The sequence below is a fragment of the Ctenopharyngodon idella genome, chromosome 13 (assembly GCF_019924925.1).
Source record: "Ctenopharyngodon idella isolate HZGC_01 chromosome 13, HZGC01, whole genome shotgun sequence".
NCBI classification, from domain to species: Eukaryota; Metazoa; Chordata; class Actinopteri; order Cypriniformes; family Xenocyprididae; genus Ctenopharyngodon; species Ctenopharyngodon idella.
This window is the reverse complement of record NC_067232.1, coordinates 24,731,651-24,748,216: the sequence shown is the minus strand read 5'-3', so window position 1 is coordinate 24,748,216 and position 16,566 is coordinate 24,731,651. Positions and strand designations below refer to the sequence as shown.

Here is a 16,566-nt window from a genome sequence, read left to right as displayed (position 1 = left end):
GCAGTTCTCTTCCCTTTTGCCAAATAGGTGGGAAAACTTCACCCATAATGCACTGGGCATGTTGCCGTCCAAGGGCACTCCCACCAGTCTGCTATGAATACATTTACCAGAGTCAAATACAGCCTTGCTTTATTAGGAAATACTTCTTAGCAAACTTTTAGTCATAATGGTATTGATATATTGTTGTCATATTGTTCCCGGGTGCAAGAATACGCAAGAAAACGTTTAGCGGCAATGAGTTTGTTTCGGTTTCCAGTGAAGTACGGAATAAAACAATTTAAAAGATAATTGCAACTTTTATTTAAACTTTTTTTTTTAACAATTCTGACTTTTTTCTCACAATTGTGACATATAAATTCGCAATTGCGAGTTGAATTGTGAGTTTATATCTTGCAATTCTGACATCTTTTCTCAGTATTGTGATATATAAATCACAATTGCAAGTTATAAAGTCTAATTCTGAGGGGGAAACAAGACTGACTTTTTTTTCTCTGAACTGCGAGTTTATATCTTGCAATTCTGATTTTATAACACAAAATTGTGACTATATCTCGCAATTCTGACTTTATAATTCACAATTTTGAGTTTATGGCCCGGTTTCACAGACAGGGCTTAGACTAAGCTAGGATTAGGCCTTAGTTCAATTAGGGCATTTAAGTAACTTTTATAGACGTGCCCTAGAAAAAACATTACTGGTGTGTATCAAGAGACAAAACAATGACATATTTTAAGATGTCACTTGAAGTTTCTTTCAGTTAAAAAAGCTCAAACATGCATTTTAGTCTAGGACTATCTTAAGCCTTGTCTGTGAAACTGGGGGTAAATCTCGCAATTCTGACTTTATAATTCGCAATTTTGAGTTTATATCTCGCAATTCTGACTTTATAATTTGCAATTGACTTTATAACTCGCAATTCTGACTTTATAATTCGCAATTTTGAGTTTATATCTTGCAGTTTTGACTTTATAACTCACAATTGCGACTTTAGATCACAAATTCTGACTTTATAACTCGCACTTGCTAGTTTATCTCGTAATTCTGAAAAAAAAAAGAATTGTGAGAAAAAAAAGTCGCAATTGCCTCATTTATTTTTTATTCACTGGCAGAAACAAGCTTCCATAGAAAATAATTTTAGTCTATGTGTAGATTAATTTCTGGTTGTAAGGTGTAAAAATAATGACTTTCACCATTAAATGTGCACTGGCTAAAGTTTATACAGACATACACAAAATATTCACATAGGCTATAATTGAAGCTGAAGTGTTGAAACCAAGAGAAATGAGAAATGTCATTTAATTTTCATTTTGTAGACATTTCTTAAATATTTCTTGTCATAACTTCTAATGTACTCTGTTTTTTCCTGTTTGTGACAAGAGCATCTGTTACATGTGACATGCTGGTCTGGTGCTTCAGACTTCTGACTTTTACAGAAGGCATCATGTGGATAAGAATATTATTCTCTCAATATCATGTCATCGTAAATAGAAGAAACTCTCCACTGCTACAGCCAGGTTCTTAGGCTTACTAAACATGTTACAAGGGCACCTGTGTAGCAACCCTGCTGGTTGTTATACACAGGTATGCATTGTGATTTAACCTGATGCTCATCCCACAGTCAGTTAAATAAAACAGGCTATGCAAGAAATGTTTCATGCAATGTTTTTTAAAAAAAAAAAAGTCTAGCAAAGTATAAAACATCTAAAAAGGAATAAATCATGGAAATGCAAGATATTGAAAGAGATTCCAAGATCCAACAGACATAACATTCTAATTAATAATAATAATGCAAAAACACTTATTACACTTACTTCAGTGGTTGATTGTACATTATAAATCAGAATTTCATGCTATTGCACAGTGTTTACAGAGTAGAGTTGATGGCTGAGGAATGGTTCAGAGGGGTCAGGGGTTAGAAGAGCCTCCTCATATCCCTTTAACCTGGACGAGCTGGTAGAAAATCCACACAGTTCACAAAGTTTGCTTTTCACATTCCCTTTACAAAAAGTACTAGGCTCACTACTTCTTCTTTGCAGTAATGTTCTTGCAGACCCAGTTCATGCCATCCTGAAAGAAAGAAGCACTTTAGCTGAAAACCAATCATCGATGGGAAGGTCTAAATAACTGCATGTAAGAATTTAATAAAAGAAGACTAATGTTAAAGCAATGACTCACCTGGACTCCCTCTCCTGTAAGTGCAGAGCAGGACTGAATTTGCCAAATACGGTCCCGAATGGTGTGCAGGTTCAGTCCCTCTGCGATCTCAGATGCTGGAGCAGCGGTCAGCAGGTCTTGCTTATTGGCAAAGATTAAAACGGGTACGCCACTAAGTTTCTCCTCATCCAGCAGCTCAGCCAACTCCTGCACACCACATAAACAAATCAAATAGTAATTCAATAGATCATTCAAATACCTTTGCTTGAACAAATGCATATCAAGAAAGTATATGCTAACACATTTCTTTTGGAGTTTCACTCCCAGTCACTATGAAATATCAATGCTGCAGTGAACTGTATTAAGCAGGAAAATGTAGCTAGACTTAGAAACTTAAAAAATATCCTGCAGAGGCCTTGGAAGGTTCATAATCTCTCATATGCACACACAAACAATACAAGTAATAATGAACAGATTTGCTATAAAGAGAGATCTTTTTATACCTGTCCCGTTTCCTCAAATCTCTTCCTGTCTGCACTGTCTATGACATAAATCTAAAATGCAAAAACATAACATCAAAATCATCACATAAACAAATATGGGTAATATCACATACTTAAGAAATATTATATATACACCGATCAGGCATAACATTATGACCACCTTCCTAATATTGTGTTGGTCCCCCTTTTGCTACCAAAACAGCCCTGACCCGTCGAGGCATGGACTCCACTAGACCCCTGAAGGTGTGCTGTGGTATCTGCACCAAGATGTTAGCAGCAGATCCTTTAAGTCCTGTAAGTTGTGAGGTGGAGCCTCCATGGATCGGACTTCAGCACATCCCACAGATGCTCGATTGGATTGAGATCTGGGGAATTTGGAGGCCAAGTCAACACCTCAAACTCGTTGTTGTGCTCCTCAAACCATTCCTGAACCGTTTTTGCTTTGTGGCAGGGCGCATTATCCTGCTGAAAGAGGCCACAGCCACCAGGGAATACCGTTTCCATGAAAGGGTGTACATGGTCTGCAACAATGCTTTGGTAGGTGGTACGTGTCAGTAACATCCACATGGATGGCAGGACCCAAGGTTTCCCAGCAGAACATTGCCCAAAGCATCACACTGCCTCCGTCGGCTTGCCTTCTTCCCATAGTGCATCCTGGTGCCATGTGTTCCCCAGGTAAGAGGCGCACACGCACCCGGCCATCCACGTGATGTAAAAGAAAACATGATTCATCAGACCAGGCCACCTTCTTCCATTGCTCCGTGGTCCAGTTCTGATGCTCACGTTTCCACTGTTGTCTCTTTCGGCGGTGGACAGGGGTCAGCATGGGCACCCTGACTGGTCTGCGGCTATGCAGCCCCATACGCAACAAACTGTGATGCACTGTGTATTCTGACACCTTTCTATCAGAACCAGCATTAACTTCTTGAGCAATTTGAGCTACAGTAGCTCGTCTGTTGGATCGGACCACACGGGCCAGCCTTCGCTCCTCACGTGCATCAATGAGCCTTGGCCGCCCATGACCCTGTCGCCGGTTCACCACTGTTCCTTCCTTGGACCACTTTTGATAGATACTGACCACTGCAGACCGGGAACAACCCACAAGAGCTGCAGTTTTGGAGATGCTCTGACCCAGTCATCTAGCCATCACAATTTAGCCCTTGTCAAACTCGCTCAAATCCTTACGCTTGCCCATTTTTCCTGCTTCTAACATCAACTTTGAGGACAAAATGTTCACTTGCTGCCTAATATATCCCACCCACTAACAAGTGCCGTGATAAAGAGATTATTAAGAGTGTTATTCACTTCACCTGTCAGTGGTCATAATGTTATGCCTGATCGGTGTATATATATACTGTGTTCATGTTATACATATTATATATATACACACACACACACACACTACTGTTCAAAAGAAAGGAAATTAATGCTTTTAATGCTTTAAATTGATCAAAAGTGATAATAAATGCTGTTTTTCAAAGAATTCTGAAAAAAGACAGTTTTCAAAAAATATTAAGCATCACAACTGTATTCAACATTGATAATAATAATAATTGATAACTGGCTGATGAAAATCAAGCTTTGCCATCACATGAAAAAATAACATTTTAAAATGTATTCAAATAGCAAACTAAAAATATTTCTAGAATATTTCACAACATTAGTGTTTTTACAGGTTTTTCTTTTTACATTTTGGTGAGGATTAGCGACTTCTTTAGAATATTTGAATTGTAGTGATACATGAGAATGAATGATGGCTAAGCATAACTAATAAACACATATCTCCTAAGAAACACTCACAAGCATGTCAGTATTTTCAAAGTAGTTTCTCCAGTATGGCCTAATCTTCCTCTGGCCTCCAATGTCCCAGACGTTCAGTTTGAAGCCCTGAGACTGCACGCTCTTAATGTTAAAGCCCTGGCAAAGACAGAAGAATTAAAACTTAACTGGACACGGTTGTACTGTGGTAAAACAAGAGAAACTTAAAAGCAAAAAACGCTTATTCTATGAAACAACGGAAGAAACTGTAACTTTTTAGAAGGCAATTCGTATTTCTTGCAAAAGGAAGATTACTAGCACTTTTTGTGTGTGTTACCTGTGTTGGGGTGATGTGACTAATATCCTCAGAGGCTAGCTGTTTGAGAAGTGTCGTCTTTCCACCATTGTCTAATCCGAGGAGCAGAATGCGTATCTCCTGGTCTGGGGCACTCTTTAGTTTTCTAAGGATTGACAACAAACCCTGGAATAAACGTAATATGCTCAATAACCAGATTTTAAACAAGACAGCAATGACACTGTGTGGACATTTGTGAGAGAAAAAAAAACTACTTCTCTCAGCTAAGAACCTTATCTAACCGAGTATGGAAAAGTCAAATGTATAAGATATTTGTAGAATTTAATTTTATTCAGTTGATTATGTTAAATACAAAATAAAACAAAGAGAGAATGAATCAGTCACCATTCACTCGTATATATATAAAAAAAATGCAATGAAAATAAAGGTGATTGAATGATGCCACCTTTTGTTCAACTATCCCCTTTATCATTAGTGGCTACAAAACAATAGTTAATCATTTCTTGAATGGGTTAAATCTGTACTGCTTAATTATTCGGGAAATAAGTAACGTTAACGAGACAGAAGAAAGCAAATAACTGCGACTTAGCGCCGCTGATCCATCAGGCTTCACTCTTACAGAAAACACGCGACTGCAGCTGATAATCAAGATTTTACGCTGCAAATGCTGAATAAATTATGCGCATTTCTAAAGTATCTAAGATCTCAGTTAATTACAAAATACACGAAGACAGGACTAGAGGCAGATAACTTCTCACCATCTTCCTTCCGAGACGCCGACGAGGGTTACTAGGGGGAGTTAAGTGACGTCACCCGCCTTTGGCGTCATTTTAAAGGGACCGCAGTTGTCACATTTTTCTGAGTAGCTTTCAGAGCCAATTTCTGTATCAGCACATTCGTTAAACCTAGCTACTGGACATTTCCACCCAGGAAAAATATACTTTTCACACATTTTGTCACACTATAGTACAGGTGCTGGTCATATAATTAGAATATCGTGAAAAAGTTCATTTTTTTATTGTAAATTATTTTAAAAAATGAAACTTTCATATATTCTAGATTCCCTACATGTAAAGTAAAACATTTCAAAAGTTTTTTTTTGTAAATTTGTTGATTAGAGCGTACAGCTAATGAAAGTCCAAAATCCAGTATCTCAAAATATTAGAATATTTACATTTGAGTTTCATTAAATGACCATCCCTACAGTATAAAATCCGGGTATCTTTTGTTTTTTGAAACCACACTAATGGGGAAGACTGCTGACTTGGCAATGGTCCAGGAGACAATCATTGACACCCTCCACAAAGAGAGTAAGGTCACAGAAGGTCATTACTGAATGGGATGGCTGTTTACAGAGTGATGTATCAAAGCATATTAAATGCAAAGTTGACTGGAAGGAAGAAATTGGGTAGGCAAAGGTGCACAAGCAACAGGGATGACCGCAAGCTTGAGAATACTGTCAAGTAAAGCCGATTCAAACACTTGGGAGAGCTTCACAATGAGTAGAATGAAGCCGGAGTCAGCGCATCAAGAGTCACCACACTCAGACATCTTCAGGAAAAGGACTACCAAGCCACTTCTGAACCAGAGACAACGTCAGAAGCATCTTACCTGGGCTAAGGAGAAAAAGAACTGGACAGTGAACAGTGGTCGAAAGTCCTCTTTTCAGATAAAAGTAAATTTTGCATTTCATGTTGAAATCATGGTCCCAGAGTCTGAAGGAAGACTGGAGAGGCACAGAATCCAAGCTGCTTGAAGTCTAGTGTGAAGTTTCTGAAGTCAATAATGATTTGGGGGGGGGCGTGACGTCTGCTGGTGTTGGTCCATTGTGTTTTATCAAGTGCAAAGTCAATGCAGCCATCTTCCAGGAGATTTTGAAGCACTTTATGCTTCCATCTGCTGACAAGCTTTATGGAGATGCTGATTTCCTTTTCCAGCAGAACTTTAGCACCTGCCCACAGTGCAAAAACCACTTCCAAGTGGTTTGCTGACCATGATATTACTGTGCTTTATTGGCCAGCCAATATGCCTGACCTGAATCTATGGGATATTTTCAAGAGAAAGATGAGAAACAGTCGATCCAACAATATACAGATGATCTGAAGGCTCAATAGTGCCTCAGCAGTGCCACAGGCTGATCACTTCCATGCCACACTTCACTGATGCAGTAATTTGTGCTAGGAGCAAGTCATTTGCTGTAATATGTCCTGCCGATCAAGTATTGAGTGCACAAAAGAACATACTTTAAAGAACTTTAACTTTTCTGTTTTGCAAATCCATTTTTTGATTGATTTTAGGAAATATTCTAATATTTTGAAATACTGGATTTTGGACTTTCATGAGCTGTACGCTCTAATCATCAAAATTTAAAAAAAAACCTTTTGAAATGTTTTACTTTACATGTAGGGAATCTAGAATATATGAAAGTTTCATTTTTAAAAATAATTTATAATAAAAAAATGAACTTTTTGATGATATTCTAATTATATGACCAGCACCTGTATATGGCAGAGGTGTCCAAACTCGGTCTTGGAGGGCCACTGTCCTGCAGAGTTTAGCTCCAACTTACCACAACAAACCTGCCTGAAAGTTTCCTGAATGCCTAAAAACCTTGATTAGCTGGTTTAGGTGTGTTTAATTGGGGTTGGAGCTAAACTCTGCTGGACAGTGGCCCTCCAGGAGCAGGAGCAGGAGCAGGATTGGACACCCCTGGTATATGGGGTATGTTGTCACAGTAGAACCTGCATTAAAGTCTATAGGCTTTTCAGCAAACTTTAAAATAAAACACATTTAAATGGTAGAATTATGAATCAAACCAATTTATTAAAATGTAAAAGGTAAAGTACTAAAAATAATAAATCGATGTTAGATTGATCTAATAGATCTGTTAATATGTAACCTTTAGGTTAAAATCTAACTTCATTATACAGTATAAGACTCTTGTCTGAATGTGTACATTTGTGGTTTTATTGTGTTCAAGTTGGCTGTTTCCTTATGATTATCAAACGTTAAATATAATTACACTGAAATTATTGAGAATACATATCATCATGATAAAACTTTAGATTATATATATATATATATATACAGCATCTCACAAAAGTGAGTACACCCCTCACATTTCAGCAACCATTGTAGTATATCTTCTCAAGGGACAATACTATAGAAATGAAACTTGTATATATTTTAGAGTAGTCAATGTGCAGCTTGTATAGCAGTACAGATTTACTGACCTCTGAAAATAACTTAACATACAGCCATTATTGTCTGAATAACTGTCAACAAAAGTGAGTACACCCTAAGTGATAACAGCTGTACGTCGTTTAACCATGCAAAGCCACATGTCCTATTCATGTTCATGTTTTTGTCTGCTTGATAGGACCATTCAAATTTGTGTATCTTGTATTAGAGCAGTTAAAATTTGGTGCTTTGAGTACAAATCTCTCATACGGACCACTGGATGTTCAACATGGCACCTCATGGCAAAGAACCCTCTGAGGATTTGAGAATGAGAATTGTTGCTCTCCACAAAGATGGCCTAGGCTATAAGAAGATCGGTAACACATTGAAACTGAGTTACATTACAGTGGCCAGGGTCATACAGAGGTTTTTCAAGACAGGTTCCACTCGGAACAGGCTTTGCAAGGGTCGATCAAAGAAGTTGAGTCCTCGTGCTGTGCGTCAGGTGCAGAAGCTGGCTTCAAAAAACAGACACAGATATGAGTGCTGCCAGCATTGCTTTAGAGCAGTGTTTCTCATCCAGGGGTCCATGGACCCCTAGTGGTCCTTGACATAATGCCAGGGGGTCCTTATAAAATATCTGAATATGAATTTTTGTATATTTTGACATTTGACATGTTCCCATAAAAGAAGATAATATATGTATAATATAACTGATATGACTAAATATAGGACAAGTCAACTAACATAGTATTAAATTATACTTAATTGCATTTGGTCGTCACAAAGACATTAATGATACCAATGAGCCAATTTTATTCTGCGGTCCTTGAGGATGGTTCCAAATATGACTCGGGTCCATTACTCAAAAAAAGTTGAGATTCACTGCTTTAGAGGTTGCAGAAGCGGAAGGTCAGCTTGTCAGTGCTCAGACCATACGCTGCACACTGCAACAAGTTGGTTTGCATGGCCTGTCCTGTGGTCTGATGAGACCAAGATAAACTTGTTTGACTCAGATGGTGTCCAGCATGTGTGACGATGCCCTGGTGAGGAGTACCAAGAAAATTGTGTCTTGCCTACAGTCAAGCATGGTGGTGACAGCATCATGGTCTGGGGCTGCATGATTGCTGCTGGTACTGGGGAGCTCTGCTTCATTGAGGGAAACATGGATTCCAACATGTACTGTGACATTCTGAAGCAGAACATGATGCCAGCTCATCCAGCAGCTCCGTAATGTCATTATGGAGGAGTGGAAGAGGATCCCAGCGACAACCTGTGCAGCTCTGGTGAATTCCATGCCCAGGAGGCAGTGCTAGATAACAGTGGTGCTCACACAAAATATTGACACTTTGGACACAGTTTTGACATGTTCACTTAGGATGTTCTCACTTTTGTTGCCAGTTATTTTGACAATAATTTCTGTATGTTGAGTTATTTTTAGAGAACAGTAAATCTGTACTGCTATACAAGCTGCACATTGACTACTCTAAAGTATATCCAATTTTCATTTCTATAGTATCGTCCCTTGAGAACATATAATAAAATGGTTGCTTAAATGTGAGGGGTGTACTCACTTTTGTGAGATACTGTATACAGTGCCACTTGAAAGTTTGTGAACCCCTTGCCGAATCTGTGAAAATGTGAAAAATTTTAACAAAATAAAAGAGATAATACAAAATGCATGTTATTTTTTATTTAGTACTGTCCTGAGTAAGATATTTTACATAAAAGATGTTTACATATAATTCACAAGACAAAAAAAAAAATAGCTGAATTTATTAAAATGACCCCATTCAAAAGTTTGTGAACCATTGATTCTTAACACTGTGTGTGGTTACCTGGATGATCTACGACTGTTTTTTTGTTTTGTGATGGTTCTTCATGAGTCCCTTGTTTGTCCTGAGCAGTTAAACTGAGCTCTGTTCTTCAGAAAAATCCTCCAGGTCCTGCAGATTCTTCAGATTTCAAGCATTTTTTGCATATTTGAACCCTTTCCAGCAGTGACTGAATGATTTTGAGATCTGTCTTTTCACACTGAGGACAGTTGAGGGACTCAAACACAACTATTAAAAAAGGTTCAAACATTCACTGATGCTCCAGAAGGAAACACGATGCATTAAGAGCCGGGGGGTGAAAACTTTTTGAATTTGAAGATCAAGGTAAATTGTACTTAATTTGTCTCCGGGAAACATGTAGGTATCTTCTGTTGCTTCTGAAGGGCAGTACTAAATGAAGAAAATTGATATTTAAACAAAATAAGAAAAATTTGGACATCTTCATCCTGTTCAAAAGTTTTCACCCCCCGACTCTCAACACATCGTGTTTCCTTCTGGAGCATCAGTGAACGTTTGAACCTTTTTTAATAGTTGTGTTTGAGTCCCTTAATTGTCCTCAGTGTGAAAAAATGGATCTCAAAACCATACAGTCACTGCTGGAAAGGGTTCAAATATGCAAAAGATGCTGGAAATCTAAAGACTCCGCAGGACCTGGAGGATTTTTCTGAAGAACAGAGCTCAGTTTAACTGATCAGAGCAAACAAGGGACTCATGAACAACCATCAAAAAACAAAAAAAACAGTCGTAGATCATCCAGGTAACCACACAGTATTAAGAATCAATGGTTCACAAACTTTTGAATGGGGTCATTTTAATAAATTCAGCTATTTTTTTGTCTTGTGAATTATATGTAAACATCTTTTATGTAAAATATCTTAATCAGGACAGTACTAAATAAAAAATAACATGCATTTTGTATGATCTCTTTTATTTTGTTAAAATTGTTCACATTTTCACAGATTCTGCAAGGGGTTCACAAACTTTCAAGTGGCACTGTATGTAAATAAATTGCATAATAATAAATGCTGACTACTGTATATATGTATACTCTGCAAAACCAGGTTCACCCCGATGAATTTGCCAATACAGTTGGAAAGTGAGCTTTTAAAATAAGAGTACCATTCACACTGATTTTATTAAACCAACTAACTTTATTTACAGATTCTGTAAATAAATCCATAAAAATACAAAACCGGCAATCACGGCAAGTCCTTTCTGACTGATCTCAATATCAAATGCACCATGCAAAACTTCACTATCAGTCCTTCAAAAAGGGACTAAGATTTAAAAACCCTGATTGCCCAAAAAAAAAAAAAAAAAGATAACAAAAGTTCAAACAAATCAATGCATGATAAGAAAAAATTCTGTAGAGAACAATGCTGGTGCTTTCCCTAACGGCAGATTCAGATTGACAGGATTTTCACTGTAATGGTACAGTGTTATAGGGGTAGTACATCTGGAATAATCCTGGGGTGAAGTGCCTCATTTAAGGGCACAATGGTGACAGGACTGTGAATTCCTGGGTCTCCCAACTGAGACTGAACCTGAAGTTTGTTGTTGGCGGTTACTTACGTACACATAAGTAACAGTATTAACTAATATAAACATTTTTAACATGAAGTAAAAGTTCACAGAGCTGGCTGTATTGAGGCTTCAACCTTTCTATTTAACATTTGCAACAGTACAATCTGACAATACAAAATTCCATTAAATTCTTCGCCACCCTCCGTCATGTCTCATAAAAGAACATGAAATCTAATATTGTATAAAACGTATAAAGGTCTGATGTAAACATCTCAAATTCAGCTTCTGTGAGATTTAAACCTTCTGCTTTTTCTTGGCTGGTTTGACTGAGGGCATTTCCTCCTCACTAACATCATCATCATCATCTTCATCTGATATTTCAGACTCTTCATTCTCTGTGGCTGAAAGAGGAGAACTAATTAGCATCATTCAGTTTCAAAACAAATGAAAAAAAAAGTGTTTTTTTTAGCTTTAAATGCGTTTTTGTGATATAGAGACTTGAAACTGTGCGTTTCATTCCTCACCAACTAAATGTAGCCCACTGACAGTCACTGGTCCAGATCCAGATTTCAGGCGCAGTGTGACAGGAGCCATCAACTCAAACTCCCCAAGGCTTACCTGAGTAGAAACAGATGTGAAAAAACTTATTAAAAAACTTGCAACGTGTTTGAAAACCTAGAGTATACAACAGTTTGATAAAAAAATGTAACTCAGAAACACATTACCATAGGCAGGCAGGAAATGTTAAGATTAGCTACGGGCACCGATATTTTCTTTCCTTGGTGATTCATAGCGGTCACTTCCACAAGGTTATTCTCCTCTTTGGCACCGTCACCCAGACAAATCTAATGGTTTGAGAGAAAGGTAAGTAGTGTTTAAAAGTGCAGGTCATTACGCTCTTTACACATCTTAAAGTCACAATGAAATGAAAGCAGTGACAGATCATTTTGTTTGTATTATGACATACATCAGAGTATAATGCATTATCGTAAAAGAAAAAATGTCAGGCAGAAACTTGGTTCTATGCATCGCCTGTTGACTGGATTTTGAGATGTGGGCATTGCACTCCAAAAGTTGAGCTTGCAAGTGAGCTTGAAGGGGTGGGGTTTATGCGGACTAAAGGGGTGGACACATTTAATGTTGTTTGGCAAACTTTCACGAGCGAAATCCAGCTATTTCAATAGGAATCCACACAATCGGGAATTTCGCACGAGGTCAAAAGTTTTCCCTACACGGATTTCACAACAGGTTCACCATGGTGACCAACAGAAAGCTGCTTGCTTTGAAAGTGCATTATTCAATGTGTTGATGTAATTTCCTCTGAAACAAGAAGGTAGGGCGGGACATATCAAACAGCTCCGCCCCCTTTTTAAAATAGCCAATAGTATTTTGTTTCTATTTAAAATGTAGAGGGGCGGGACGCTTTAGATTCTAGAGAGCATTTGATTGGACAGAAAATCTGATGAGAAGCTGAAGTGCAGCGTGATGTCATCAAAATCACTGATTCACAATGGCGGAAGTGAGAGACTATAAATTTTGAATGCTTTTATCCTCTAAATATGAATGTTGTCATTGTTTTGGAACACACCAGCTTATTCATAAGGCTAACATATTCATACTTAAAGCTAAAAAACTTAAAGGGGACCTATTATGCAAAATTCACTTTTGCCTGGTGTTTGGACATAAATGTGTGTTGGCAGTGTGTGTACACAACCACCCTATAATGGTGAAAATCCAACCACTCCTTTTTTTAATCCCCATAAATCATAAGCAGTGTCTCAGAACAAGCCGTTTCCAGACCCCTGGCAATGTGACGTCACATTAGCCACAGGCCCCGCCCACAAATGTTGACAGACACTGCTGTTTTAACATAGAACCGCTCTGAGCGAGTTCACAGCGAGTTGTACAGTCCGCCATTGCTGCACTGACGAGAACATCTCCCAAATGTTTTAGGTGTTCTGTAGCTGGATGGATTAATCCACATAGCTCTCTCCATTTACTCCCTAAATCTGAGCTGCTGAAGATGAGGTGGATTAATTTTGTTTTCGAAGAAAATGCTCCCTCAACTCTACCGAAATTCGTTTATGCCTGCGCAAATCATTTCACACCGGACTACTTTGTGAAGGAATGTCAATACAAAGGGACAATACAAAACAGAGGTTGTGCTAAAAAGTTGTTACTCAAGGATAGATCAATACTGTTCGTGATCCAGCTTACGGTCTCCAGAGTGATTCTGGATACGGCAGTAATGAAGATGAGAGCACTTTATTACAGTTCATCGGAGTTGATTTACAGATATAAAGTTTACCAGTTTATTAAGCACCACCCAAAACGGCATAAGGTCTTTTTATATTTGTTTACCGTTAGTTGTATCGAGTGTTTCTGTGTACTTCGCTGTGTATGTTGATGATAATGCAAGGGAGAGAGAGAGTTTATGGATAATATTTTAATGCACACATGCACTGTGTTTTATTAAGGTCTTACAGTGATTTTCTAGAATGAAAACAGACGCTTCAAATTTTGTGTGAAGTACAATAAACGTTATAAAACTCATCGGTAAACAGGCTTGTACTAATATAGTGGAAGAAGACACTTTATGCAGACAATAAGTTATAAACGTAATTGAACTAAACTATACCTGTTCTATCTCCATGCAGCATATATTCGCAGTTTCTGACATTATAGCGCGTCCTGACTGACTCCCGGCACCGGAGAACGAGCTCTTGAAGCTCCACCCTCTTAGGCCGAGCGCAGCAGCTCATTTGCATTTAAAGGCAACACACTGAAACCGCACGTTTTTGCTCAACCCAAAAAAAGTGGCAATTTTAACATGCTATAAAAAAAATTATCTATGGGGTATTTTGAGCTAAAACTTCACATACACACTCTGGGGACATCAGAGACTTATTTTACATCTTGTAAAATGGGGCATTATAGGTCCCCTTTAAATTTTGATTTCAAGGGAACTTTAATTTTGTCCATCGATATTGATTGGATAGTTGTGGTTTGCTATTGCTGTGATCTGTGAGTGACAGGTTGTCCCACCCCATTGCAAGAGAGAAGGGAAGTTATTTTAATTAAAGATTAAATTATATATATATATATATATATAGTGCATTGATGAATCATTTATAATAAACAATAAGCAATACTTTATGGGGAAAAAAAAGAGAGAACTGTCAAGTTTGATTTCATGGTGACTTTAAACATTGATTAGAAGGTCAATTTTTTTTTTTTTTTTAAAGAGAAACACGCACAGACGAATTGTTCACAATAGTATCTATAACATGCATTAATCACCATCATTATATTCCAAACACACAGGAGTTTCCTTTTTCTGTAGAACACGTCAGTCACCATTTACTAGCACTGTATAAAAAAGCGCAATGAAAACGAAGGGAGACTCATACAAGTTTGGAACAACATGGCGAACTCTTCCTTTAATAAAATATTCTACGAACCGTCCTGAGCTCCAGAAAATGTTCCACATCTTCATCTTCATCTGCTTGAAATGTGTAAAATGGAACTTCAGAAGACAACTCACAGCCTAGGGAAATTCAAAACCACATAATTAAATAAGTATGTTTAATTTACATGCAGAAATGAATGTAATTACTGAAAACGAGCATCTTGATGTACAGTAATCCATTTCTTTTGGATGAACGTTAAACATCACTGGCCACAATTATTAAAGAAAACTCTGACAATTGCAGTTGTCCCACGTGTGTTAGCAAATCTACAAAGCGTGCAGCGCGTCACTGTTGATCTTACTGAACACATAGCTTTCCAGTCGCGAGCGTGAGTCCACCCCACTGTCTGATGTTTCGTCCTCCAAAAACGACATAACTGTTCAAACGTTACTAATATCACTTCAATAGAGGCTACAATATCCACAGTGCGAGTCGCGTTTCCAAAACACATGTGACGAGTACGCGGAAAACGTCGCAGGATTTATGACGCCATCAGGATTGACCTAAAAGCTCTAGTCTTTAATTGTTACAATATGCGAAAGAAATTGTAACAATAAAATATATATACATTACAGATCAAAAGTTTGGAATAATTAAGATTACCGTTTTCGAAAGAAGTCTCATGCTCACTAAGGCTGCGTTAATCAAAAATACAGAAAAAAATCATACAATTTTTCTATTTTAATATACTTTAAAATATAATTTCTGTGATTTAAAGCTGAATTTTCAGCATCATTACTCCAGTCTTCAGTGTCACATGATCCTTCAGAAATCATTTAATCAGTGTTGGAAACAGTTGTGCTGCTTAATATTTTTTTTTTTTTTTTTTTTGGAAAAGATTCTTTGATGAATAAGAAGTTAAAAATAGTTTGGGGTCAAAACCATTTTTAAAGAAATTAATACTTTTATTCAGCAAGGATGTGTTAAATTGATAAAAAGTGATAGTAAAGACATACGTTGTTAGAAAATATTTCTATTTTGAATAAATGCTGTTCTTTTTTAACTTTTTATTCATCAGTGAATCCTGAAAAAAAGTATCACAGGTTCCAAAAAAATATTGAGCAGCACAACAATTGATAATAAATCAGCATATTAATGATTTCTGAAGGATCATGTGACACTGAAGACTGGAGTAATGCTGAAAATTCAGATTCAAATTTTAATAAATTGTAACTTTGCATCACAGAAATAAATGATATTTTAAAGTATATTAAAATAGAAAAACATTATTTTAATTTGTAATAACATTTCACAATATTACCGTTTTTTCCCCATATTTTTGATCAAATAAATGCAGGCTTCATGGGCACAAGAGACTTCTTTCAAAAACATTACTAATTATAGTTACTAATTAATAGTTACTAGTTACTAACTAATAGTTATAATTACTCTACTAATTATAGTGCTAAAGAAATTAGTGTATACTAAAATGCTATAAAATCCAATTTAGTTTACCCCTTAAACAGGCAAGACTGGAAAATGATCAGCAAAAAATCATTTCATGTCACTTTTTAAATCATCTGGACTTAAGTAAAACATATCCAAAGGAATTTTTTGAAATATTTGATGTAGTTTGAATTTTATGAGTTGTAACTCCCAGTTCACGTTGCCTATTTAGGGTATAAAAAAAGGATTATCCACAGTATTGACAATGAATGGTGTTTCAAGGTAAACTGGGCCCCCTGTACTGGTCATCGCATTATGAGGTGATGAGTGAGGGGAGGGTTGTGGGAGGGCCAGTAGAAATCTCGTTCCAGGACTGGGGCACTTAGGGAAGACCCTTATAGGCCCTTCAGGCCTCTGGGCCTCCTCTACACAGTCCCCCTTC

At 37.3% G+C, this 16,566-nt stretch overlaps 2 protein-coding genes across 2 annotated transcripts; both read right to left on the bottom strand.

The window, feature by feature from the left end:
• Positions 1 to 1,077: 1,077 nt before the first annotated feature.
• Positions 1,078 to 5,652, bottom strand: arl3a (ADP ribosylation factor like GTPase 3a). The gene is made up of 6 exons (XM_051918008.1): positions 5,488 to 5,652; positions 4,751 to 4,894; positions 4,456 to 4,572; positions 2,656 to 2,706; positions 2,174 to 2,359; positions 1,078 to 2,065 (listed from the first exon to the last, which is right to left on the bottom strand). The coding sequence occupies exons 1-6, from the start codon at positions 5,488 to 5,490 to the stop codon at positions 2,018 to 2,020; spliced, it is 549 nt and encodes a 182-aa protein (XP_051773968.1). The 5' UTR covers positions 5,491 to 5,652; the 3' UTR covers positions 1,078 to 2,017.
• A 5,003-nt stretch (positions 5,653 to 10,655) lies between these two features.
• On the bottom strand, positions 10,656 to 15,230 carry npm3 (nucleophosmin/nucleoplasmin, 3). Its single transcript, XM_051918001.1, has 5 exons — positions 15,040 to 15,230; positions 14,730 to 14,815; positions 11,994 to 12,113; positions 11,793 to 11,886; positions 10,656 to 11,669 (listed from the first exon to the last, which is right to left on the bottom strand). The coding sequence occupies exons 1-5, from the start codon at positions 15,110 to 15,112 to the stop codon at positions 11,563 to 11,565; spliced, it is 480 nt and encodes a 159-aa protein (XP_051773961.1). The 5' UTR covers positions 15,113 to 15,230; the 3' UTR covers positions 10,656 to 11,562.
• Positions 15,231 to 16,566: the final 1,336 nt, after the last annotated feature.